We start from the raw sequence: 27,191 nt of genomic DNA, 5'->3' as shown, positions 1-27,191 counted from the left end.
CCTGCCAGCCCTTTCTGGCCTGCCAGGTCTCTATGGAGAAGTCTGCTGTTAATCTGATATTTCTCCCCATATAAGTTAGTGATCTCTTGTCTCTTGCTGCTTTAAGGATTTTCTCTTTATCTTTGGAATTTGCAAGCTTCACTATTAAATGTCGATGTGTTGAATGGTTTGTATTGATTTTGGGGGGGGGGATCTCTCTGTTTCCTGGATCTGAATGCCTGTTTCCCTTCCCAGATTAGGAAAGTTTTCAGCTATGATTTGTTCAAATTCATATTCTGGACCTCTGTCCCATTGGGCGCCCTCGGGAACCCTGATTAAACGTAGATTTTTCTTCCTCCTGCTGTCACTTATTTCCCTTAATCTATCCTCATGATCTTCTAATTGTTTGTCTCTTTTTTCCTCAGTTTCCCTCTTTGCCATCCACTTGTCTTCTATGTCACTCACTCGTTCTTCCACCTCGTTTACCCTCGTCGTTAGGACCTCCAGTTTGGGTTGCATCTCATTTAATTGATTTTTAATTTCTGCCTGATTAGATCTAAATTCTGCAGTCATGAAGTCTCTTGGGTCCTCCATGCTTTTTTCTATAGCCACCAGTAGCTTTATACTAGTGCTTCTGAATTGGCTTTCTGACATTGAGTTGTATTCCAAATTTTGTAACTCTGTGGGAGAGAGGACTGTTTCTGATTCTTTCGAGGTGAGGTTTTCCTTCTAGTCATTTTGCTCAATGCATAGTGGCAAAAGACAAGTTGTATTGGGAAAAGGAATAAAAGAGAGAAGAGAAAGTAGGAAAGTAAAAAAGAAAAAAGAAAAAAGAAGACTAGGAAGAGAAAAAAAAGAAAAAGAAGAAAAAAAAGGAAAAAAAGGGGGGGCAAACAGAAATAAAAAAACAAACAAACAAAAAAAACGGGGGGGAGTATCCTCTGATTCTGTATACTGTAAATCTTTCTACTTCCCCTGGAACTTTCCAGTACTGCTTGGTGAATAATTTGGTTTTTCCTGTCTGTCTAGCTGGTCTTCTGGGGGAGGGGCCTGCTGTGCTGATTTTCAGGTGTTAGCATTTGAGGGAGCTCCTCAGCCCTCTGCCTGTGCAGGGCTCAGTGAAAGATGTTTAAGCTGTTTATCCTGTGAGGCCACTGGGAGGCTCAGTGTGGGTATTTTATCCTGTGAGGCCCCAGGAGGAACAACAGTGGCGGCGGTCAGCTCTCCAGCCCTAGATTCAGCTCCTGCAGTAACTATGGAGCTCTCAGTCTGCAGGGGGGCTAGATGCTCCGGGGGTGGGGCCACTGATCTGCTCAGCTTGGGGCAGGAGTGTCGTTGCTGTCCTGGGCCCTCCTGGCTTCTGCCTGTCCCGGGGGAGCACCGGATCTTGGGCTGTGTCCCCAGTGTCCTGTGCTTCCGGGCCTGCGCTGCTGGAATTGCGCTCCTGGCAGCGCAGCCTCCTCTGCGTGGAGCCTCCACCAAGCCACCACCAAGCTGCTCCCGGGGCCGCGCAGCCCCCTCCGCGGGACGACTCTGCCTGAGCCCCTCAGAGCTGCTCCCGGGTCTAGCCGTGCGCAGGCTGCAGCCCTTAGGGAGCTAGGCCGCGGGGTGTGGCATGCTCTCCCTGGGGCGCAGTTCCTCTGTTAGTGTCCCCGGGAGCCCGAGGGCATCCCCGCCCTCCTGGGTCCTGCTCTAACTCCCTGCGGGCCCCTTTCCGCCCGGGAAGGTTGGTGCAGCTCCTGCTCCTCCGGGACGGGGCTCTCCTGTCCTGGGGACACTCGCCCCGGCCTCAGCCCGGCTCTTCGCGGGGCCCCTCCCCCTTGGAGGCCTTTTGTTCCCCCCCTCCCCGTCTTCCTACCTTGATAGCGTGAACTCTTCTCACTGTAGCATTCTAGCTGTTCTCTCTTTAAGTCTCAGGCCGAATTCGTAGATTTTCAGGATGATTTGAAGGTTATCTAGGTAATTTGTTGGGGACAGGTGATTTGGGGACCCTACTCTTCCGCCATCTTGCCCCGCCCCTCTAGTGTTCAGAATTTCTTTAGTTTCCTCTTTGTCCTGGAAACTTTTTTTTTTTTAATGATAGTCACAGAGAGAGAGAGAGAGAGGCAGAGACACAGGCAGAGGGAGAAGCAGGCTCCATGCACTGGGAGCCCGACGTGGGATTCGATCCCGGGTCTCCAGGATCGCGCCCTGGGCCAAAGGCAGGCGCTAAACTGCTGCGCCACCCAGGGATCCCTGTCCTGGAAACTTTTTATCTCTCTTTCTATTCTGAATGACAGCCTTTCTGGATAAAGTATCCTTGGTTGCATATTTTTTTCCATTTAGTCCCTTGAATTTATCATGCTGGCTCTTTCTGGCCTGCCACATCTCTGTGGACAGTTCTGCTGCCACCCTTGTGTTTCTGCCCTGGTAGATTAAAGACCTCTTGTTCCAAGCTGCTTTCAGGATTTGATCTTTATCTTTGAAATTTGCAAGCTTCATGATAATGATAGCTTATGATAATAAGCTTATGATAATAAGTCAAGGTGTTAGCCTATTTTTACTAATTTTGGGTAGATTCTTTTTGCCTTTGGGACTTGAATGCTTGTTTCCTTCCCCAGATTAGGTAAATTCCCAGCTATAATTTGTTTAAATAAGCCTTCTGTCCCTCTCTCTGTCTCTTCATCTTCTATGACCCCTATTTCACTTTATGGAATCACTGAGTTCTCTAAGTCTCTCTTCATGATCCAGTATTTGTCTTTCTCTCTTCTTTCCAGGTTCATTATTTTCCATCATTCTATCTTCTATAATACTGACTCTCTGGCCTTGTTTATCCTTGCTGTTAGAGCCTCCATTTGTGACTTCATTTCAGTAATAGCATTTTTAATTTCAGCTTGACTAGGTTTTAATTCTTTTATTTCTTCTGTTAGGGATTCTTTAGTGTCTTCTATGTTTTTTTTTTCAAGCTCGGCTATTATATTTATAATCATTGTTTTATTTTTTAAGATTTTATTTATTTATTCATGAGCGACTGTACAGAGAGAGAGAGAGAGAGAGAGAGGAGAGAGGCAGAAACACAGGCAGATGGAGAAGCAGGCTCCATGCAAGGAGCCCAATGTGGGACTTGACACCTCCCCCCCCCCCCGGACTCCAGGATCAAGCCCTGAGCCAAAGGCAGACACTTAACCACTGAGTGAGCCACCCAGGCATCCCTATAATCACTGTTTTAAATTCTAGTTCAGGGATGCCTGGGTAGCTCAGCAGTTGAGCCTCTGCCTTCCGCTCAGGGCGTGATCCCAGAGTCCAGGATTGAGTCCCGCACTGGGCTCCTTGCAGGGAGCCTGCTTTTCCCTCTACCTATGTCTCTGCCCCTCTCTCTCTTTCTCTCATGAATAAATAAATACAATGTTTAAAAACATAAATAAATTCTAGTTCAGATATCTTGCTCATATCCATATGGATTAAGTCCCTGCCAGTGAGTACTGAATTCTGTTCTTTCTTTTGGGATGAATTTCTTCATCTCATCATTTTGTCCAGAAAAGAATAGAAGAAAAGGGAGAAAAGACAGCAATAAGAACAATAGGAAAAAAAAAACAGAAAACAAAACAAAACAAAATTTTAAAAAATCAAACCAGAAACAAAACAGAAGAAAACAAAAAACTAGATCCTGGGTGTGTTTTGGTCTGCTTGTTAAGAGAAACTAGGTCCCAATGTAGGAAAGAAAGAAAAACATATATACACAAAAATAAAATAAAATCAAAGAAAGGAAACAAAATTATTATATATAAAACATATATAATTTTAAAATAATAAAAAATAGAAAGAATAAGAAAATAGCTGAAAATAACACTGAAAGACTAAACAGTTTTAAGTAACTCATGAATGCTATATTCTGTTTTCATCAAGAGCTGAAGTTTTGCAGTTGTCCATGATTCATAAGCTTGTTGCTAGCCAGTTGTTCCTGCTGGTCTTCTGTGGGAGGCACCTGTTGAGCTGATCCTCAGGTGCCTTTGCAGTTGTTTTGGAAACATCCCTTCATTCCCAGGAGGCTGGGCTCAGAGTCAGTAGTTCCAATTTCCACTATGTGGTACTGTTTTGCTCCCTGAATGCTTTCATCACAGATAGGAGGGATGAAAATGATGGTACCCCACTCTCTAACCCAGAAGCTGAAAATTCAAGGATCCTGATATTCAGTAAGCCCTAACAGAGAAGCAGTCTATCACCCCTGTCTCTCTGGCTTCTGTCTGAATTCTGTATTCACCCAGCCTGTGACTGAGTGTTTTTATCTGAAGCACATGACTCAGTTTCAAGACTGAATTTTATAGACTCCTGCAGTGTGGACTCATGCTGTTCCTCCTGGTGGAGGGAAGGGGATCTTTCCACATCTATGCCTTTTGCTGGACCCCTGCCAGGAGAGTAGTGGATTTACTGTGCAACAGTTTGCAGTTTATGGCAACACCTCACAGAAAGCCAGCACATCGACATGTTTTTAGCTGGCTTCCCCACTCTTATACCTGGGAACTTTGCTGTACTCAGGCACCCCTGTTCTTATTATAATCCTGGAAATCCTGAGACAATGCTTTCCCACCTGGAATTCCATCCTGCTTCACCACCTAAGCAGCTTTAAGCCAGGGACATCCCCCACTGTATCAGAATTCTAAAAGTTCTGATTTTGTGTTCCACTGCTAATAGTACTTTGAAGTAGCCTCCTTAAGCCAGCTTCCTTCCCTCCATCATATCCTCAGATATATTACCCTGGATTCAAATCTCTGCACCCCCTACCTTCCAAAAAGTGGTCACTTTCCTTTTGGAAGAATTGCAACATTTCTTATCTCAGATCTCTGATAGATTTCTCAGGTGTTCAGAATGATTTTATAACTATCTAGCTGAATTCCAGGGACTAGAGAATTTTAGGACTATTCTTCCACTATCTTAACTTTACCCACACCTCAACTTACATTTATTTTGATTAGATCCCTGGCCATTATCTCTTCCAGTTATTATTATTATTATTATTTTGGAATGAGTTCCTCCATCTTGGCATTTTGTTTAAACCTCTGTTTACTGTGTGTTAGGAAAAGCTGTTATGTTTCCTGCTCTTGAAAATAATGATTATATTAAGAAGTGGTCATATACTGTTCAGAGCATGGTGCTTTAGGAAGGTTTTTTATTTTTATTTTTATTTTTAGATTCTGTGCTCCACTCTTCTGTTGGCTACTCTTTCTTTCTGATCAGTTTTCTTGCAGTTTCTTCTTGCTTGCAGTGTGGAGTGTTTGGACATGGTCTGGTGTGTGGCAACTTTTATCTAGTTATGTTTTGTTGTGCTTATTAGGAAAGGCTAGATCTTATTTCCCCTAGAACTGAACTTTGTAGCACTCTATGATCAGTAGACTTGCTGCTGGTCTTCTAGATAAGGGAACTGCTGCGCTGGTTCTCGGCCTATATGTCCTTGTATAGATGCACCTGCAGGGTGCAGTAGGGCAGCGCTCAGTGTAAGCTGTTCCAGCCTCCACTGGGATCACCATGTTGCTCACTGAAGTCTGTCTTTTCTAATGGGCATGGAAAAAATGGTGTCACCTCACTCTTTCATCCACAGAGAAGGGAGTTCACATCTGTTTCTGTTCAGGAAGCTCTCAGAGAAGAGTGAACAATCTTCCTTCTTGTTTCCCGTCTTGTGACTTCACTCTGTCTATGTCTGAGCCACCTGTTACCTGGCAGCACTGTATTCCTGTGTTTTATTTCAGGCATGTGGCTGGGTTTCAAAGCTCCAAGTTTTGGGGACCTGGCACAGTACAGACCTGCACTGATCCTCTGGGGGAAGGTGTCACCATGCTTTGGCTGGTGCTATTTTGTGCTAGAAATGCAGTCACATGACCATGTGGGGCTAGGAGTTTATGTTAAAGCATAACCTAAAGCTCGCTTCCAGGTTAGCAGCCTTCAGCAACTGCCTCTGCTACTATGCTAATTAATGGGGCTGCTCAATAGCACCCACCTTCTCTTTTGTCCCCTGAGAGTCAGTGTCACCTCTCCCAAATGCACTCCAGGAAGGGGAACTCTTTCTCCCCGTGCAACCCAGGGGATCCTCAGACCACGTTGTCTGCTCCTGGGCTTTTGCCCTCCTTCCCCACAGGCACAACCTTGTGTTGTACACCGTATCTTCTTTAACCAGGTAGTGCTGCTATAAACATTGGAGTGCATGTACTTTTTCAAATCATTATTATTTTTTTGGCTTTTAGATAATTACCTCGTAGTTTAATTGCTGGGTCAAAGGAAATTCTATCTTTAACTTTTTGAGAAATCCCCATACTGTTTTCCAGAGTGAGAAATCAGTCATAAATCTTATTGAGAATCTCTTATACATGATGACTTGCTTCTCCCTTGCTGCTTTCAATATTGTTTCATGGCTTTTGCTTTTAATTATGTGTCTTGGTATAATTTTTCCCCTTATTTTCCTACTTGGAGTTCCTTGAACTTCTCATATTTCCAGAATAATGCTTTCATCAAATTCGAGTTTTTTATGTTATTTAAAAATAATATTTTGTCTTTTTCCATCCTCTATTTCTAGGACTTTTATTATGTGTAAATTGGTACACTTGATGGTGTCCCACAGGTCTGTGAGGTGCTGCTCATTTTTCCTCATTCTTTTTCTTTTATGTTTTAGTGGCGAATTTCAACTGTCATCTTTTCAAATTTACTGAGTCTTTCTTTTGCCACTTTAATCAGCTCTAGTAAATTTTTCTCCCTAGTGATTTTTTTCTTTTGGTGATTTTCCCTTTCAACTCCAGTATTTGTAGATGGTTTCCATTTTTATTATTTGTGTCTCTTTATCAACATTCTCTATTTGGTTTGAATCAGCTTCATTTCTTCAGTTCTTCAAACATGGCTTCCTTTAGGCTTTTGAACATACTTAAAATAATTTATTTTAAATCTTTGTTTAGTGGGATGTCTGGGTGGCTCAGCAGTTGAGCATCTGCCTTTGGCTCAGGTCATGACCCTGGGATCCAGGATCGAGTCCCACATTGGGGTCCCCCACAGGGAGCCTGCTTTTCCCTCTGCCTGTGTCTCGGACTCTCTTTCTGTATGTGTCTCATGAATAAATAAAATCTAATAAATAAATAAATGAAATCTTTGTTTAGTAAGTCTAATACCTGTGCTTCCTCAGAAACAGTTTCTATTTATTGATTTTCTTACCTGTTTATGAGATTTCTAGTTTTCTTGAATATCTCACATTTTTATTGAAAACTAGAGTTTTTTAAATAATATAATGTGACAATTCTGGAAGTCTGATTCTCACTCTTTCTCCAGGGCTTATTGTTGGCATTGCTTGTGTGCTAGTTTCTGTTTATTTGTTTAGTGACTTTTCTGAATTAAACCAGTATAGTTTTTTATATTCTTTGTCATAGATGGCCACTGAAGTCTCTACTATATTAGCTTGGTGGTCAGCTAATGATTGAATAGAGATTTCCTTAAATACCTGAAACCAATAAATTTCCCAGTCTTTCCTACAGGGCTCTGTTGCCTGTTGAAATATATCTTTACACAGGCAGACTTTGTGTCATAACTTTCACTCCCTACTTACACAGAGTCTCAAGGCTAGCCAGAGGTAAAAGCCTATGACCTTCTCATGTCTTAACTGAACATGCACACAGTGCTATGCTTGTCAGTGATCTTCTAGATTCTTAGGAATGTGTCAAAGATTTTCAAAGCTCCCATTGACATTTCATTCTTCAGTTTTTCTTTTTAAGTTTTTTGATCAGTATCTTGTTTCCCTCAACTGTTATCCATTGTCTCAGACAGCTGTGTGACACATATATCTCTCCCCAAGGGAGAGTCTTAGCACCGAGTAACCAGTAAAGACAAGTCTTTTGAGTCAGAAAATCACTGCACAGGTCAAATAATGAGAGTTGTTTGGGAATTAAATTGCTCTACTCATTCAAGGTTACTCTTGGCCTGGGGAGGAGTAATGGGGTTAGGGAAACTTAAAATGGCACAAAATTGCCATTATTAACATTAAGGTATTTTTCTTCTAAAAATGTTCCATGAATTGATGCAAACCCTTGGCTATTGTTTTAATTTGGGGGAAAAAGTTGATTTGAAAAATTTTGCCAGTTATTGTATTGCTTTTGTGAGGAAACAAATATCCAGAGGTCATAACTCTACCATTTCCATTGACATTACCCACAGCCACCATCTTTGTAGTATTTTCTAAGTCTCTCTCAAGAAAATTAATAGCTAAATTTCAAAAGTTAGTAAAAACAAAATATGTCTTTCTAATCCATATTGAAAGACCCTCTGGACTCTAGTTACACATTCCTTGGGAGTCTATGAACTCTGGTTTAAGAATCCTACTTTATAATGATGTGAAGGATGCCTAACTTTACGGCATCATGAGAAAAGTGTTGAGAGAGGTCCAGGTGTGGACTTGACTGGCATTAACTTACTTATTTTTAGTTGGCTTTCTTACTTGCTAACTTCTGCAGAGCATTCAACTGTTCACTCAAGGCTGCCACAGCCCTTGACTAACCTCGCTTTTCCTTGCAGACTCCTCAAAGCCACTCAAGACTAAGACTGAAGCACCAACAACCATGCAATCTCCCTTGGAAGGTGAGTTTTATTGTGGCTCTGTGGATGCAATAGAGTCCTGAAATGATGCCATGGAAGGCAAAGGAGGAGATTCTATGCCATTATATAGGTAGTAAGAGGTCACTGAGTTCCTCGGAGAAAACACGGCAATAACAGAATGGAAATAAAAGAAAGGTAGCAATGATTAAAAAGTTGTGAAAAATGAAATAATAAATATGTATACTCTTCTTTGTGAAAATTTCTGAACCAAAAGTAAGAAAGTTAGAATACTCATGTTGGAAAAGAGAAAATTCTGACTTCTATTTAGCTCTTAATCTGATTTGCTATGGGACTTTGGATATGTTGCACTGCCTCCTCCATGGCCTCTTCCCACCACTAACAGTAAGAAACCAAGATACCTCATCTCATAGTACTAATGGTAAATAGATGCCCAGGATTTCTGGAAAGCTCAGCATAGATGCCCAATGAAAGTACTCAAACTTTGCAGTCACCTTATACCTTATAGTTCTTGGCTAGAACAGAGGACTCGGATCCTAATACTTTGTTTTCATAGAAACATCTACAGTGAAATTGATTTGGAAGTGGACCACTGAAGTGGATGTCTACCTTGGGGAGGCCAGTGCAGAGCCAGGTAAGGGAAAGCCAGGATTTCTATCCTTCCCTCTTGGCTCCGAACTTTGCAATTGAAACTTTGCACAATAAACACTATTCTGTGGCTTTTTGACACAATTGTCAAAAGCCCTGGAGATGAGCATAGTGCATGGGATTGAGAGGGAGAGATACAAATTAATTAATGAGCAAAGCCAGAGTGGATTTAAGTGTTAGATGTGTTCTTAGCTGGTTCTCTATTGCCACAGTAATACACCTCACCTCCCAAACACTCTGAACAATAATAGGAATGGGACCATGACCTCAGCCAACTCTCCTGGGAAGATGGGCATTGGACCATGTAAGGGTAATTTCAGGGCCTCATTATTATGTAAGCTCTTAACCAGGGTTCACCAAGCACCTTGCAGCTGATTTTTTATTTCTCCAAGGTTTCATGGATTCTTAAGTCATGATCTCTAAGATCCAAACCTCAAAGAAAAGCTTTTTTTGTGTCTTATCTGGAACTTATAGTCAGCTTGTATGCACAATCTAGGGCAACATTGATTGTTAAAATAATGAAAAACTTTTATGGTAGTTGATAATTATATGCTTTCATTAATCACTGAGCAACCTACTATCACCTGATCTGCTCTGCCTTATTTCTTAGAACTCTCCAGACTACACATGGTCCTGCAACAAAAGTGTTGATGCCTGGTATAGCAGGGGGTCTCTGAGACTCTATGTTTACAGTCAGTATCTGTTTTAATTTTTTGATGCTAAATAATGATGACTATCACTAATGGTTTCATCCTCTGATTGTGTATCAATAATGGTGGATTTCTTAATGTCCATGTACTTCTCCCCTTCTTATTGCACAGCTTTTTGTCTATCTTTAGGCATAGCCCAAATTTGTTTTGTGGGCTACCTTTATATTGCCATCTTCTATAATTCCATACCTCTTGCAGGGCAGCATCCAATGAGACAAGGGAGATTAGAAGATAATTTTTGGAAAGTTGGTTTGATAAAATGAGAAAATAACCTGGGGGAATAAAAATTCTCAGAATCTTGGCTGTGTGCCCTATATCCCCCATCAGTGTTTTTTGTTTGTTTGTTTATTTGTTTTTTTGTTTGTTTGTTTTTACTACTTGGATCCATGTACAAAGAATTTTTTCTTCAATCTTTATCAGTTTATAGCTTGCATTCTCTCATTCCATCCTAAAGAAGCAGAATACACATGATTTTCAAGTGCACATAGGACACTCTCCAGAATAGATCACATACTAGGTCACAAATCAGAACTTAGCAAGTACAAAAAGAATGAAATCATACCAGGCATATTTTCTAACCACAACACTATGAAATTTGAAATCAACCACACACAAAAAAATGTGGAAAAAACACAAATAATTTGATATTAAGTAACATGATACTAAACAATGAATGGGTCAAAGAGGAAATCAAAGAAGAGATGTAGTTTGGGTTATCTCCAACCACAGTTCTGAGGACCACAAATACCAGGTGTTTTAAATTTATTTTTTAAATTCAAGTATAAGTAATACACAGTGCTATATTAGTTTCAGGTGTACAATGTAATGATTCAACAATTCTATACATGCTCAGCACTCATCATAAGTGTACTCTTAATCCCCTTCACTTATTTCACCCATTCCCCCACCCACATCCCCAATGATAGTCATCAGTTTTTCTCTATATTTAAGAGTCTTGTTGCTTATTTTCTTTGTACATTTGTTTTATTTCTTAAATTCTACATATGAGTAAAGTCATATGGTATTTGTTTTTCTTTGACTGACTTATTTCATTTAGCATGATACCTTCTAGATCCATCCATGATTTTGCAAACCACAAAGTATTATTCTTTTTTATGATTAAGTAATATTCCAGATTTCTAAGACAAAATATTTTAGGGTCTGGTGAAAATAAAGCCAGTTGCAACAACAAATCCTAAGGACAGTGAAATTCCTTTCCCTATCTCTATCCCCTGGTCTCACCCCCTAAATTCAGAATACTGTAGCTACAAGTATATTAGACATTATATAATCTTTTCTCTTCATTTAAGATTTTATTTCTTTATTTGAGAAAGAGCATGAGTGACGGCAGGGGAGAGGGAGAAGCAGACTCCCTGCTAAGAAGGGTGCCTGACGTGGGGTTTGATCCCAGGACCCTGGGATCATGACCTGAGCTCAAGGCAGATGCCAAACTGACTGAACCTCCCAGATTCCCTGTGATATTATGTAATCTTTTCATTGAACTTGTGGGAAAACTAAGGCCTACTCAATAATTTGAGTAAAGCCACTGTATTTATTTTTCTCTGATGGCTGTAAAAATTAGTACATCAAACTTAGTGCCTTAAAATAACACAAATGTATTATCATATACTCCTAGAGATCATCTGACACACTGGGCTAAGATCAAGGTATTAGCAGGGCAGTGTTTTTTGCTGGAGACTTTGGGGGAAGAATCAGTTTCTTTGTTTTTTCTGGCTTCTAGAAGCTACTAATCTTTCTTGGTTCTTGGCCCCCTTCCATCATTTTCAAAGCTAGCAATGTAACATCCTCAAATCTCTGTCTAACTTTGATCTCCTTTGTTTCCCTTTTCCACTTTTAAATGACCCTTGTGATTACATTGAGCCTGCTCAGGTAATCAAGATAATCTCCCCATCTCATGGTCAGCTAATTAGCAACCTTAAGAATATCTGAAACCTTAATTCCTCCTTATAATTTAAACTAAAATACTCATGGGTTATGGGGATTTGTATGTGAACATCTTTGGATAACCATTGTTCTGCCTACCACAGTAATACAAGTAAATAACAGATCTAGGACTGGAAGCCTAGTCCAATGGTTTCCTTCAGATTGCAGGCATAGTTGGGATAGTTAACTCATGGGACCCAGTGGAAATATGTTTTGAGGAAAAAGAAAACTGAGCACTTGTCCAGAGAGTGTGAAGAAAAGAATTATTTTTTTTAATTGTTAATTTTAAATTCAATTTAGTTAGCATATAGTGTGTTATTAGTGTCAGGGTAGAGTTTAGTGATTCATCAGTTGCATATAACACCCAGTGCTCATTACATCAAGTGTCCTTCTTAATGATCACCACCCAATTATGCAATTCCCCACCCACCTCCCCTTCAGCAACCTTCAGTTTGTTTTCTAGAGTTAAGAGTCTTATGGGGGAGCAGCCTGGGTGGCTTAGTGGTTTAGGTCCTGTGTTCAGCCCCGGGCATGATCCTAGAGTCCCTGGACTCCAACATGGGATTGAGTCCCACGTTGGGCTCCCTGCATGGAGCCTGCTTCTCCCTCTAACTGTGTCTTTGCCTCTCTCTCTCTCTCTCTCTCTCTCTCTCTCTCTCTCTCCTCTCATGAATAAATAAATAAAATCTTAAAGAAAAAAAAAGAGTCTCTTATGGTTTGCCTCCCTCTGTTTTTATCTTATTTTTCCTTCCCTTCCCCTATGCTCATCTTTTTTGTTTCTTAAATTCCACATGAGTGAAATCATATGGTATTTCTTTCTCTGACTTATTTCGCCTAGCATAATACCTTCTAGTTCCATCCATGTCATTGCAGATGGTAATATTTCATTCTTTTGGATGACTAATATTATGAGATATTATATATATATAATTCCTGAAAAAGTTCGTGGGTAAACAGAAGAGGAACATAAAATATCTGGAATACCAGCATAGCTATCAGAAGGAATTAGAAAGGCTGACTTCGAAGGAAGGCATCTCGGAACAGTTTGGTGAAGCATCAGGCAGACAGGCTTAACATCTGAAGGCAACACAGCAAGTCTTCCATCGTAGTAGTTCCCAAAAGCAGCTACTTAAAAATCTGGATCTCTATTTGACAGAAGACTGCTTTACTTTTAATAGTATCCCAATCTTCATTGTTGAACATGGAAATAAATTGGTTTTGCATTAAAAAAAAGAAAAAAAGGGATCCCTGGGTGGTGCGGCGGTTTAGTGCCTGCCTTTGGCCCAGGGCGTGATCCTGGAGACCCGGGATCGAATCCCACATCGGGCTCCCGGTGCATGGAGCCTGCTTCTCCCTCTGCCTGTGTCTCTGCCTCTCTCTCTCTCTCCCTGTGTGCCTATCATAAATAAATAAAAATTTAAAAAAAGGAGTGATATATATATATATATATATATATATATATATATATCCATTCATCTGTCAATGAACATCTGAGATATTTCCACATTTTGGCTATTGTGGACATTGCTACTATAAACATTAGGGAGAATGTGCCCCTTTGAATCACTATGTTTGTATCCTTTGGATAAATACCTAGAAGTGCAATTGCTGGGTCAAGGGTATTTTATCTTTAACCTTTGAGGAACCTCCATGTTTTCCAGAGTGGTTGCACCAGTTTCCATTCTCAACACCAGTGTAAGATGCTTCCCCAAGGGGAAATAAATGTTTTTCCTAGAAGCAATTGACCAGAATATCAATAAGGTAGCATTTTTGTGAAGCGGGAAGTCAAGGGACTACTTTCTCTTAAGAGTAGGTGAAAAGCTCTATTCATGGCCCCAAGGAAAGCATGGAGGACTAGTTCAAATGCCCAGGCCAATTAGCCATCAATTAGAGGATTTGGAAGAATATGTTTATACATGGAGTCTGTAGCCTCTGGAAGTCTTTCTCATAGGTTTAGGGTCTTGTTTGTCTCTCTGGTTAGCTAATAAAGGTAGGAGAAAGTTAAAAGTAGAAAAGAAAGAGTTATGGGCTGGTCTGGGCTGGTCCTTGGAATCTCTGTTTCTGAATTCATTTTCAACCATATACCTCTTGGTCTTGTTTTACCTCCTAGGAAAGGGCCTGCCTGTGTTTTCTATTGTTCTCATCATTTCCCTATGCTGTATTGTGGTCTTCATCATGGCTTATGTCATGGTCTGCCGGAAGACATCTCAACAAGGTGAGTGATGAGTACTATTGAGTGGCTTTTGCTTATTAATTCATTCTGACAATATAGTAAGGCATAATTTCAAAGGGCTCCCAGCCTAGTTTGGGATTGAGGGTAGGTGTGCATGGAGACAGACATGCAAGCCAACAATGACAATATGATTTATGGAAGTTTTTTTGTATATTTTTTTTATTGGAGTTCAATTTGCCAACATATAACATAACACCCAGGCCTCATCCCATCAAGTGCCTCACTCAGTGCCTGTCACCCAGTCACCTCATTCCTCCTGCCCACCTCTCCTTCCACTACCCCTTTTTTGTTTCCCATGTTAGGAGTCTCTCATGTTTTGTCACCCTCTCTGATTTTTCCCACTCATTGTCTCTCCTTTCCCCTTGTAATCCCTTTCACTATGTTTTATATTCCTTGTATGAGTGAAACCATATAATGATTGTCCTTCTCTGATTAATTTACTTCACTCACCATAGTACCCTTCAGTTCCATCCACGTTGAAGCAAATGGTGGGTATTCATCATTTCTAATGGCTGAGTAATATTCATATATATATATATATATATATATATATATATATATATATACCACATCTTCTTTATCGATTCATCTTTTGGTGGATACTGGGGCTCCTTCCACAGTTTGGCTATTGTAGACATTGCTGCTACAAACATTGGGGTGCAGGTGTCCTGTTGCTTCACTGCATCTGTATCTTTGGAGTAAATCCCAGCAGTGCAATTGCTGGGTCATAGGGTAGTTCTATTTTTAACTCTCTAAGGAACCTCCACACAGTTTTCCAGAGTGGCTGCCCCAGTTCACATTCCCACCAACAGTGCAAGAGGGTTCCCCTTTCTCCACATCCTCTCCAACATTTGTTTCCTGACTTGTTAATTTTCACCATTCTCACTGGTGTGAGGTGGTATTTCATTATAGTTTTGATTTGTATTTCCCTGATGGCAAGTGATGCGGAGCATTTTCTCATGTGCTTGTTGGCCATGTCTATGTCTTCTTGGGTGAAATTTCTGTTCATGTCTTTTCCCATTTCATGATTGGATTGTTTGTTTCTTTGCTGTTGAGTTTAATACGTTCTTTATAGATCTTGCATACTAGCCCTTTATCTGATATGCCATTTGCAAATATGGAAGTTAACTCACAAATTTTTGGTATCCAGCTCAGTACAAAACCATCCCTGTAATGGGTTGTCTAACAAGGATGCAAGAGAAACAAAAGTCACAATCCTTGGCCTCAATTTGCCTATAATTTATTTAGAAAATTCAAGTAGAAACATGAAGCTTTTCAATATCCACACATAACAATAAATTCTATAGACTCAAAACCTTGAGAAAACAATCAATGTCAAAGGTTTCCAGAGGAGAAGAGAGCTACTTAGGGCTGAAGTGATTAACAAGGGCTTTTATGAGGAGATGGGAGTTAGACCAGGTCTTGGAGGATGAAAACAAATTAGAAGGCAATATCAGGAAGGAGGAACTACATGAGTAAAAGTGCAAAGGCTTAAAAGATGACTGTGAGTGGGGTCATCAATGTAGAAAATTCATGGGTAAATGCAGAGGAAAAGGAAAGTTTACTCCTGATTATAGAGTGTCTTAAATAACAGGCTAAGTAACTTGGAAAATTTTCTCTAGGCATTGCAAAGAACTAAAAGTCACCAGTTTGGTTTTTTTTAAGCAAATGAGTGGCATTATGAAGGTACAGTTATCAGGGCCATTTAACACCTGTGAGCCAACAGAGGAGGAAAAAGAGTTTGGATGTTGATTTCTACGTAAAACCTAGCTACACCTCAATGCCTTCTGCACTGGCCATTTTGCCTAACAGTAGTGTCTTTTTCTCTGCAGAAGCTCCTATTCCCAAATAACCTGGTTTACATCCTGGCTTTCTCCAGCCAAAGGCAAGAAGGGAGCCATGAATATTTCTTTCTCCTTGGTCTTAAGTATAAGCTCTGGTTTTGGCCAGTAAGCATGGCTATGACCCATGAGGCTGAACTTGAAAGTAGAGATATCTCAAGTAGCCACAAATCCAATGAATACTAAAGGAAAACCTTCTTCATAGTCTCAGTGAGACTAGGTATAAACTGTTACCATATTTAATTGTTTTTCTCTCAAAAACCTTCCAAGGTTGCTCTGGGCCCAGATTATAGAAGTCAAAGTGTTGCATTCCATTAAAGGTCCTCTCTTATGTACCCTATCTTCTTGACCCTCACCACTCCTTACTTTCATTTTCAGTTACTGGAGTCAAACAGGCAAATAGGCTATACACCTCATGACTTTATGCTTTTTCCCTTCTGGATTGCCTTTCCAGTATTTCTATTATTTACCTATCTATAAGAGATAGCCTTGAGCCATCAATTCAGTTTAACATGTAGTTACTAATTGCTTACTATGTGCCAGGCATTGGGCATATAAAAATGAAAAAGACAACACGTGTATTATGAAGAGCTACCAGGCCAATAGGGGAGGTAAGACATGGAAACACAGGGCAGTATCACAAAGTAGAGGATGTGTAACATGCTCTGTTTGCTTTGTTCTGGTTTAATGCACACATTACCAGTTGTATTCGTGTAAAATTATAAACTATTGGAGGGCAGTACCAAGAGACATCCATCTAGTACCAGGTTATAGAGCCTTTAAACCTTCACGGAATGTAGATAGTTCTCCTTCACAGACACTAGGGAGCAATGGTGATCTACTCCAGGACCTTTCCTGGGCGCATGGTGGATGAGTGCATTTGGAAATGGCTTTGGCAGTGTATGTTCTCATTCATTTGGGGAATATAAATAATAGTGAAAGGGAATATAAAGGAAGGGAGAAGAAATGTTGGGAAATATCAGGAAGGGAGACAGAACATAAAGACTCCTAACTCGGGGAAACGAACTAGGGGTGGTGGAAGGGGGGAGGAGGGCGGGTGTTGGAGGGGAATGGGTGATGGGCACTGAGGTGGACACTTGACGGGATGAGCACTGGGTGTTTTTCTGTATGTTGGTAAATTGAACACCAATAAAAATTAATTAAAAAATAAATAAATAAATAAATAAATAAATAAATAAATAAATAAAGGAAATGGCTTTGGTCATGGTCCCTGACAGATTATCTCAGCCCATTCTGCCTGGGCTCTGGCCTGGCCACCAAGTTTAGACAAAAACTCCTGAAGAACCTTTGGCAAGAGACTCCTGGTTGGGGGAGTGAGTCCAGTTCCAGTGTCCTTTACCCTACCACATGAAGCAACTGTTTCAGCCCAATGTTCTGAGTCAAAGTATGTCAGAGAGGGTAGTAACCAAGTGTGCTTCCTCTTCTTTACTCTGAGAAATCTGTATTCCTGTGCTTTAATTTACCTTCCCAATACCTTCCAATTGTGGCCCTCTTCTCTGTCTCCCATTCCCTCATTTGTCCACATTTGGCCCTTGTCCACTCCCCATGGAGAATTCTGACTTGATTCCTCCTTCTTTTTTAGAGCATGTCTATGAAGTGGCCAGGTAAGACTCCCTCTGCTCTTCCATTTTCTTTTTTGTTTTATTTTGATGTTTTTAATTAATTTTTTGTATTTTTATTGGAGTTTGATTTGCCAACATATAGTATAACACCCAGTGCTCAACCCATCAAGTATCCCCCTCAGTGCCTGTCACCCAGTCACCCCAACCCCCCACGCACCTCCCCTTCCACCACACCTTGTTTGTTTCCCAGAGTTATTCATCTCTCATGTTCTGTCTCTTCCATTTTCTGAACATTTCCCTGCCCTCATTCTGTTTGTCACTGGCACGGAGGAAGAAGAGGTGGTTCAAACCCATTTCTAAGCCCAGAGGCCTTCAGGGCTGGGGCACTGCTTTCTTCCCTCTCTGAAGCACCTCTGAGATTCTTTCTTGGCTCCCTGATCACACAGGATAATGCATGTCCATCAGCCTCCTTTTCCCAGAATCCCTTGATAACAAGAGCCTAAGGGTCAGTTGGCAAGAATTGGGACAGAAGTGTGGGAAACTAAAGTCCCAGCCTGAAGTCTCTTTTTATGGGTTGTGGGATCTTGAACCACAGGATACATACCAGGCAGGCCAGAAATTCTGGTGAAAACTGGAGAGTGGCCATTTTCACAAGTGGCTGCTCCAGCGAAGAGCCATCTTCCCAAACTCCAGGGAATGACTACTCTGACGATTCCTGCCTGGGCCAAGAGTACCAGATCATCACCCAGATCAACAGTGACTACACTCATCTGCTGCACACAGTTTCTCCAGATTATGAGCTTTTGGCAACCAAGGATAAGAGTGTCTGCTAAAAATGCCCTACTAAGCCAGGGTCTGCTGCCATAATTGCCTATTCAGTCCCTGTCTTCTGCATAGCTGCCTTCCCTGCTGCATCTCTCCCTGGATAACCTATTGTGTCTTCCCTGCCAACACTGAGGTTTCTAAGAGTGGCTGGCTTTGCTTAAAAAGTTACCATATGCACTTTTAAACAAGCCTTCTGGGTCAGGCCTTAGGCCCTTCTGCTATCTCTTCTTCTGCTGCTTCTCTTTAAACACCAGCAGGAAGTTCCCATAGCACTAAGACATAGTCACCATGCCTCCAGATGTCACTCAACTTTGGCCTCTTGCCACCAGAAGACCATAAGGAAACAACTTTGCCAGCTCAAGGGACTAGTTGTGTCCAACATCACTTCCCTTTTTTCAAGGCCAGATAGCTTTTAAGATTTTTATGTAACAGGCCAGGGTTCAGTTTTGCTCCTGAACTGTTAGTCTAGTGCTCTGATATTCTTTTAGTGCTCAATAAATATCTAATCATATCATTCTTGATTGTATTGGTCTTCTCTCAAGTACCTACTAAGTGATTAAAGTGAGACTAGTTGAGATGTTTGGAATTATAAATAAAACCTTTTCATTCTTGGTCTTTTTCTTTCCCACCCATGCCACTTTAAGTTACTTCAGAGATGGGCTCATCTGGGACATAATGAATGTTTGGCAAATTAGTACCCAGCTGCCTTCCATTCCCTCCCTTGTTACCCAGCCAACTACACCTGGATGACTCTCTTAAATCAGTTATGAAGCTGAAAATGAAGGAACCATTCTTATGTTTCAGGAGACTGTGGATGAAGAGATAAAGGGCTCCCTTTCCTTCCAAAGCATGAATATATCACCCTCAAAATTTCTACCTCCTAGAATTGTAAAATCTTTGCAGTAGTTGTATTCATCATAATTTATCTCTATGCCCTGGCCTCTTATTACAATTTTGAGTAGGAGGTCAAAGCAAGGAAGTCTTTTTCCTCAAGCGTAAATGGGAAATAGGAGTGTAGGGGTGTGTGTGTGTGTGTGTGTGTCCACTTGTGTGTGTGCATGCATGCATACAGCTTTATTTCAGTCTCTTCTATAAAAACCTTATTTAGGGTGGCTCATGACTACTTCCTTTCCCTCATATAATTCATGTCAAATCAACCTCTTTGCTCTTCACGGAAGCTGTTTTTGCCACTTTGGGTTCCAGTGCGGTCCCCATGTCAGCTCAGTTTCACCAGGAACTTCTCTCCTTTGGTATGATTACAGAAATCAAAACAGTACAAAGAAATGAACAAGAAGGAATCCTCTAATTCAACACCACCAACCTGCCAAGTCCATGGTCTAAACCTCAATGTTTTTCTCATGCCCATATGCCAGATTCACATTGTTGGTGAAAGGAGCAACTTGTTTTTCCCCACCCATCATGCTTACAAGCCTCTGAAACAGGGACCCACCGAGTGGAAACTTCAGCTTCCTTCATGAAACAGCTGTGTCCAGACCCCACACCCTCAGGGAAAAAAATTATCTCTTCCCACTACCCTTAAAGAAAGGAATGACTGGGGTTAGAAAGAGAATCCTAATTACATGTCCACTGGTAAAAGGAGCCCTAATCCCAGGGATATTCCCTTGACAACCCCATAGAACCTATGGACCTCCATGGATTCTCTTGTCTCCAAAGGCTTAGAGATTATTGATTTTAATCCTTCCATATTACACTTGAGGAAATAAAGCCTAGAGAGGAGCAGTAACAGTCAAACATCACACACATCAAGTCAGTGGTAGAACAGAGACCAGAAAACAGGTCTGTGAATTCCTAGGAGCATATTCATTGCAGCAGAAAACTTCTGGGTATCATCTTTGACCAAAAACGAATACTCTTTTCCATATAAGACAAGCCAGGAAGAGAGTCCTAGGTATAGGACTAGCCAAAAGCTACAGTGTTGGCTAAACAAACATGAGAGGAAAACAGCAGATGGCTAGTGAGTGAAAGCTGGAATAGGAGATCCTCAAAAGAGAGAGAAGATATGATGTCCCTGTGTGGCAGTTTCCCAAGTATTGGCCAAGAGATTTCACCACTTTTCCACAGAGAAATATTCATGTTGCTTTCAATTATTTGTTATGTAACATGTCTTAACTAGATGCACCTGTGTATTTATCTTGGAGTGTATTAGCTAGATAATTTTCAGTAGAACTGATTTCAAAAATTTGTAATGCTGATGCAAATTATATATATATATATATATATATATATATATATATATATATATATATATATTGATAGAATTTAAAATTGATGTTCCAAAATTTGTTTAACAATTTATATTCTCACCAGCAATGTAGGAGATTTCCTCTTTCAGCAGACATAGTACAGTGGGTAAAATCAAACTTCATATCTAACAATTTTATAATTGAGAAATAATTTCATTGTTCAGCCACATTCCACTTATTAGTGACTTTTCCTGAATCTATTTATTGATTTTTGGGTATATTATTTTTCTAGGGCTGCCATACAAAGCACCACAAATTAGGTGGCTTAAAACAATAGAAATGAATTTCTCCTGTTCATACACATTTCCAACATTTCTAGGGCCTTGCCACGTTCTGTCTGGAACCTGCAGAGGAATCCTTGCTTCTCCATAACTGTGAGAAATTTGAGGACAAAATTTGAGGTTCCTTGGTTGCAGCTGCAGAACCACCGTCTCTGCCTCCACCCTCTCACGAAGCCCTCCATGTCTCCATCTGAGTGTCTTATTACAAACACACTAGTCAATTGAATTAGGAGGCCACCCCACACTGTCATCATCTCATCTTTACTAATTACATCTTAGCACCCCATTCCCAAATAAGGTCACTTTCTTAAGTTCTGAGTTCTACAAGTATAAGGTATTTTCTTTTGGAAGATACAATTTAATCTAGGATATAGGGGAAGAAGAATCCTTTCCAAGATGTTTGTAATTGTTAATTTTTTAAATATTCAACATAGTTGCTTTGCACTGAAATGAAACCTAATAAAATAAACATTAAGACCATAAAAAAGAGATGGCCTATAGGGAAAAAAAATTCCATGATGAGATAGGCATGAGAAATGCTACCTTCTACAGATTTCTATTGGATATTTCTAATACAATATAGAATATTAAAAGCTCTGAAAATCCTGCAATAAAGCACCTGTATTACTTTGAGTTATCAAATAATTCCAAAACATATTTGCCCTCTGTGTCTACTTTTTTTTTGCCCTTCTTCTCCAGCCCTTGACCCTATTTCTCAGGAGGAAACCCCTCAATCTTGATTCTTACCTCACATATCCTACAGAATTATGATGACTACAGTTTAATTTTCTTCACAAAATTCCTGGACAGCATTTTGACCCAAAACCAAGAATAATGATCTAGTATGAAGTCAATCAATCAGTAAACATTTATTATTTTCTGTACCCAGAATATTGAGCTACATGCTGGAGTGGAGATTGAAAGGGAAGATAGCAATCAAGGAAACATAGTGTTGTCTTCACAATTTAGTGGGAACTTCAAAAATAACCCCTGGAAAAGTCTGCTAACATTTCAAGAGGTGCTATTGGGCAATAGGAGAAGGTTCCTCAAATAGTTAAAAATAGAACTGCCCTACAACCCAGCAATTGGACTGCTGGGGATTTACCCCAAAGATACAGATGCAGTGAAACACCAGGACACCTGCACCCCAATGTTTATAGCAGCAATGTCCACAATAGCCAAACTGTTGAAGGAGCCTCGGTGTCCATCAAAAGATGAATGGATAAGGAAGATGTGGTATATGTATACAATGGAATATTACTCAGCCATTAGAAATGACAAATACCCACCATTTGCTTCAACATGGATGGAACTGGTAAGTATTGTGCTGAGTGAAGCAAGTCAATCAGTGAAGGACAAACATTATATGGTCTGTCTCATTTATTTGGGAATATAAAAAATAGTGAAATGGAATAAAGGGGAAAGGAGAGAAAATGAGTGGGAAATATCAGTGAGGGTGACAGAACATGAGAGACACCTAACTCTGGAAAAAGAACAAGGTGTGGTGGAAAGGGGGTTGGGGTGACTGGGTAATGGGCACTGAGGGGGGCACTTGATGGGATGAGCACTGGGTGTTATGTTATATGTTGGCAAATTGAACTCCAATAAAAAAGAAAAGAAAAGAAAAGAAACGAAAAGAAGAAAAGAAAAGAAAAGAAAAGAAAAGAAAAGGACCAAGGCAAGGAGTGTTTGAATGAAAAAGAAGAAAATATAGGTTAAAATATAGATTAATAAAGGTCCTTGGGGAGGCTGGACTTTGGCTAGGCCAGAATAATGAGAAATAATTGAATAGGCAGAAAACAATGGAGAAAGTATTACCAGAAGGAAAAAAAGACATGAGGACAAGGTAAAAGATAGATAAGTTCAAAATGTGTTTAGAAGCCCAGGCTGAGGGGGATCCCTGGGTGGCTCATCGGTTTAGCGCCTGTGTTCAGCCCAGGCATGATCCTGGAGTCCCGGGATTGAGTCCCACGTCGGGCTCCCTGCATGGAGCCTGCTTCTCCCTCTGCCTGTGTCTCTGCATCAATATCTCTCTCTCTCTCTCTCTCTCTCTCTCATAAATAATTTTTTAAAATTAAAAAAAAAAAGCCCAGGCTGAGTTTCAGGAAAGTGGGTTTCTAAGCTCTGTCATGAAGCTTGTGTAAAAATTTTGGTGTTCTTATTGGGAGACTCTGTAAGAGGAATGTGAATAAAGAAAATATATATATATCAAAGAGTACTTCCATCCCTGGGCCCTATATACCTTTTCAAGACCATTATATCCCCCTCAGGCTCTGACAATGTAGAAACAGTCCAGGGCTATAGCTTCAAGAGTTGCCTTATTTTTCCCCTGGCAACATCAGGGTACTTCAGTTTCCTCAAAGTCACTTAAAATAACTTATGAGAGCTTAGTTCATGTTTGGCGAGTGATCTTTTATCCAGCTGGCAGTTTATTTGTTGTATCCCAACTCTTCTGGCCTGGAGCTGTTAGGCATGTGCCGCACTTAGGGTATTTGACAAACTGACACTCTTCCACATGGAGTGTCTAACTCAGCTTGTCAAATACACGGAGTGTGGCACTGCAGGAGGCCAGGCCAGGGGTTTCAGTAGGAATGCAAGATCTTCCTGGGAGATGTGGCCCTGGAGGGAAAGAAAGAAAAAGGAGTCACACCTTGAGCCCCAGAGAAACTGCAGAGGCAAGGGACTAGCCTAAATATAATAGGGAAGTGAGCAAAATAAGCATAAGGCTCCCAACCAGAAGATGAATCCTAAGAGAAGGCCCAGTTGGGACTGTATATGAGGCCCCAGTGCCCAGACAGGGGTCCTCAGGCCTGATAGCTGTGGCATTTCTTGGGGTTCCAAGCTTCAGTGTGTTCCTATATGCAGTAGGGAGAGAATTTGGTTATTGTCCTGCCTCTCTGACCTCAGGAAAGCACCAGGCCCCAGAGTCAGTGTCCATGGCCCCCCTTCCCAACCCTCCCACAGTCTTGTGGCTATAAACATAGACTTTGAGGTTAAACATGGACTTGACTTTGATTCTACCATTAAGTAGCTAGGAAACCTCAGTAAATTATTTCATGTCTCTGAGCTCCAGTTTTCCACATCCACAAAATGGGTATGAGTACCTACCTAATAAGTTATTGTGAAAATAGCATGAGGTAATATATGTAAAGCCTTTAGTTCAGTATTTGATACATAACAAATGTTCAAAAAATTTAAGTTGTGCTACAAAAAGGAAAGCAAGGGCCATTGACAATTGATTTAACAGAGTCAGAACTGATGAAACAGTAATACTTCATGGCCTCAGCCCTGCCTAACTTGGTCTCCCTTGTACTATAAGGACTAAAGAATGACAGCTATAAAATGACTATCATCTATTCTTACCCACTCATATCATAAATGAGAAAATGAAGGTTCATATTGAGGAAGAGAGTTGCTAACAGTTATACAAGTTGTTCACAGTTTGGGCTGTGGTCTATATCACCCCATTGTGCCTTTCAGCTTTCCTCATTGGTTCTTTTACCTCTCTATCCTATATATCTCTCTGATAAAAGGGAGACACATCTATAAGGATGGAAAAAGACAAATGGTAGACTTGACAGTGAGGCACTGGGATCTTTCCACCCACAGCCATTAGGGAAATAAGGAAGCTGCCAGCAGCATGGTTACATCTTGAATTTCTAGAGGAGTTCCCTTGGTAACACCCATATCCTGCTGATAAAAATTCCAGGTTATCTGTGCAAATGCTTCACCCTCCCTACTGTGGCAACTGATCTGTGACAAAGTAGGTGACCTATATTAAATTCTGGCATGACAAGTGTCAAACATTATAAGATTGTCAGGAATAGAAAACCACACCATGAGGCCAGAATGCCCTGTCTCAGCTAAGACAAGGCAGAGAGACTTGTCTTTTAGGAAAAAAAGAATTTAAAAAACTTAACTCTTTTAGCTGATGAGGGAGTGACATGCTTCTCCAATTTGATATGTAGGAGTGACTTTGACTATAAGGTTGCAAACAGTTTTTCCCATCCCCTCATTTCCCTTACCTATTCAGTCCACCTCAAGTCAACTATATGTGTGGTTCTTTTGGCCAAAGCAACAATCTTAGTCACCATATATGGTATAGTGGGAAAAATCAGACAAACTTGGATTCTAATGATGCCTTGAGTACCAACTACCCAATCGTAGCTTTGGGTAAGCCTTTCTTTGAGCTTCAGTTGTCTTCTCTGGAAATGGGGACAAAAAAGACTTACCTGGCAGAATTGTTAGGCAAGTGTTCAGTGAGCTCTCCAGAGCTTCCCATATGGCTCAGTCCCTGGAGCTATGGGTGGAGGCCAGCCAAGAAAGCTGATTAATAGAGTTTGAGTTCAGGAAGGCAAGACAGAGAGAACTGGACTGATGCCTTTTATTTCATCATCTTCATTGGCTACCAGCTCCAGTGAGAAGACCTGGATAAACTGGAGATGTCCGCAGCCTCCTGAAAGCCCTTTCTAACTTAATTAAAAAGAGAGAAAAATATGAAGTAGCTTAAGATTCCTTCTTAGTACACTCAAAGTTGAAGAGCCTTATAGACCGTGTCACCTCAATATTAATAGAAGGAAGTTAGTGCTGAGATGAAACCAGATAGGTTTTATTTCCACTCTTGATGTTCTAGTCCATGTGTCTTTAAAGAGTGTATATAAGAAAAATAGGTTCAGCTGAAAAAGACTGGTCAGACCCCATAGGAAGAAGATGTAAATATCTACAGAGAGATATTAAGGAATTCTGAAAGCTCTTCTCTTGGTCTGTCATACTACACAAAACATTATTTGTCCCCTGATCTATCCTGGCAGGGTTAACACAGCAAGCGGCAGGACTTGCCCTGCATCTGATCCAGTTGGGCCTCCTCATACATACAGGAGGAAGTCTGGAATTGTTTGTAGGCATGGTTCATGCCTGCATTCATCCCCACCCAGAGATATTTACTCAGCATCACTCTTATGTCCTGTCTCAACAGGGGGTGTGTGTGACAACTATCAAAATAAGGGATATAAAAACTAAAAGAGTCTCTATGTGCTATCCATCCAATATTTCCCCTCCTCTTCTTTGCAGAAGAGGCCAAAAAGTGAGACTTAGTATGGAAAGATGACTTGCTCAAAGATACATAGTGGGTAAATGGCAAAATCAGGACTGCTACTCAAACTTCCTGACCCCTGAGTCCAGAGCACATGCCACTTCCATGTGACTATCTCCTAAATAGCCTGTTTGAGGAAGACATGTCATCCTCCCTGCTTACTTTTAGAAATATTGAGATAAAAAACCAATGGGAACCTTCTTCCCACCCACCCTTGACCCAGGATCCCTGAGGAAAGTACAAGAAGAATGGGGAAGGCAGGTCTAAGCCACCTTTGGTAGCCAGAGACACTGTCGAAGTTTGTAAATCCAAATAGAGAGGACAAATGGATAGTATACCTGTTACTGGAGTGATGCCTTGGTCTCAGAGGAGGCAAAGGTTCCATGGTGATAAGCCAAACTGCAGAGGCCAGAGGTGACTGGGCTTTTTGCCTGGAACAGGAAGGCTGTGTGTTTTAAAGGGCTTTTAGTGTCTTCAAGAGGAAACAGAAATGAGGAAGATAAGGCTGAGGTTAGCCAACGGAAATCTGGGTACAAAATGACAAAACAGTGTTGTGAAAGGGTCCACTACTGCAGCAACAGTCCTCACGGTCATGTTCCCTCCAACCCTGCCAACTTGTAGCTAACCTTCTGGTTCTCCAAGCTGCAAAGAGTTGAAATAGAAAGCCTCTCACTGTCTCAGGTTCTACCTATGGGCCAGGGAGATGTCTCTGATGTTAATGATGGAATCCTGATATGTCGCTGTTGAGACATTATCAAATGAAATGCCACATTGTCAAAATTGAGAAACAGATCCTCTGAGAGATGAAAGAAAAAGGCTGATATCAAAAAGTGAATTAGTGGCATAGATGAAATTTAAATCCACTTCTATCAACTCCAAAGCATGGATTCTCTGTCAGTATACCCCCGGTCCTGAAATATCCTTTGTACTTCCCCCTTGACACATCTTCTCACCTGGGACAGCTACATAATTTGCAAGGCCTAGTGAAAAATGAAAGTGAGGGGCCTCCTATTAAAAAATATAGAATTTAAGAATGGTGACAGCAGAACTTTAACCCCTCCTTGTGTGGGGTCTTTTTTTAAGATTTTATTTATTTATTCATGAGAGACACAGAGAGAGAGGCAGAGACATAGGCAGAGAGAGTAGCAGTCTCCACGCAGGAAGCCTGACGTGAGACTCAATCCTGGGACTCCAGGATCACGCTGTGGGCCGAAGGCAGATGCTCAGCTGCT

General features: G+C 40.9%; 1 protein-coding gene across 11 annotated transcripts in view; it reads left to right on the top strand.

Annotated features, from left to right (window-relative positions):
• Nucleotides 1-27,191, top strand: part of VSIG4 (V-set and immunoglobulin domain containing 4) — a 69,046-nt gene that overhangs the window by 29,704 nt on the left and 12,151 nt on the right. For 3 of the 11 annotated variants that reach the window (XM_072744868.1, XM_025987648.2, XM_025987652.2), the window contains 5 exons: nucleotides 8,500-8,562; nucleotides 9,095-9,172; nucleotides 13,951-14,055; nucleotides 17,518-17,539; nucleotides 18,093-18,836. In XM_072744868.1, coding sequence (XP_072600969.1) covers nucleotides 8,500-8,562; nucleotides 9,095-9,172; nucleotides 13,951-14,055; nucleotides 17,518-17,539; nucleotides 18,093-18,330 — 506 coding nt within the window. In that variant the 3' untranslated portion in view covers nucleotides 18,331-18,836. Of the gene's footprint in view, nucleotides 1-8,499; nucleotides 8,563-9,094; nucleotides 9,173-13,950; nucleotides 14,056-17,517; nucleotides 17,540-18,092; nucleotides 18,837-20,905; nucleotides 21,525-27,191 lie in introns of those variants that run through there. The other 8 variants (XM_025987651.2, XM_072744871.1, XM_072744869.1 and 5 more) reach the window with 5 other exon arrangements.

The sequence above is a fragment of the Vulpes vulpes genome, chromosome X (genome assembly GCF_048418805.1).
Source record: "Vulpes vulpes isolate BD-2025 chromosome X, VulVul3, whole genome shotgun sequence".
NCBI lineage: Eukaryota > Metazoa > Chordata > Mammalia > Carnivora > Canidae > Vulpes > Vulpes vulpes.
This window is presented reverse-complemented; position numbering and strand designations above follow the sequence as displayed.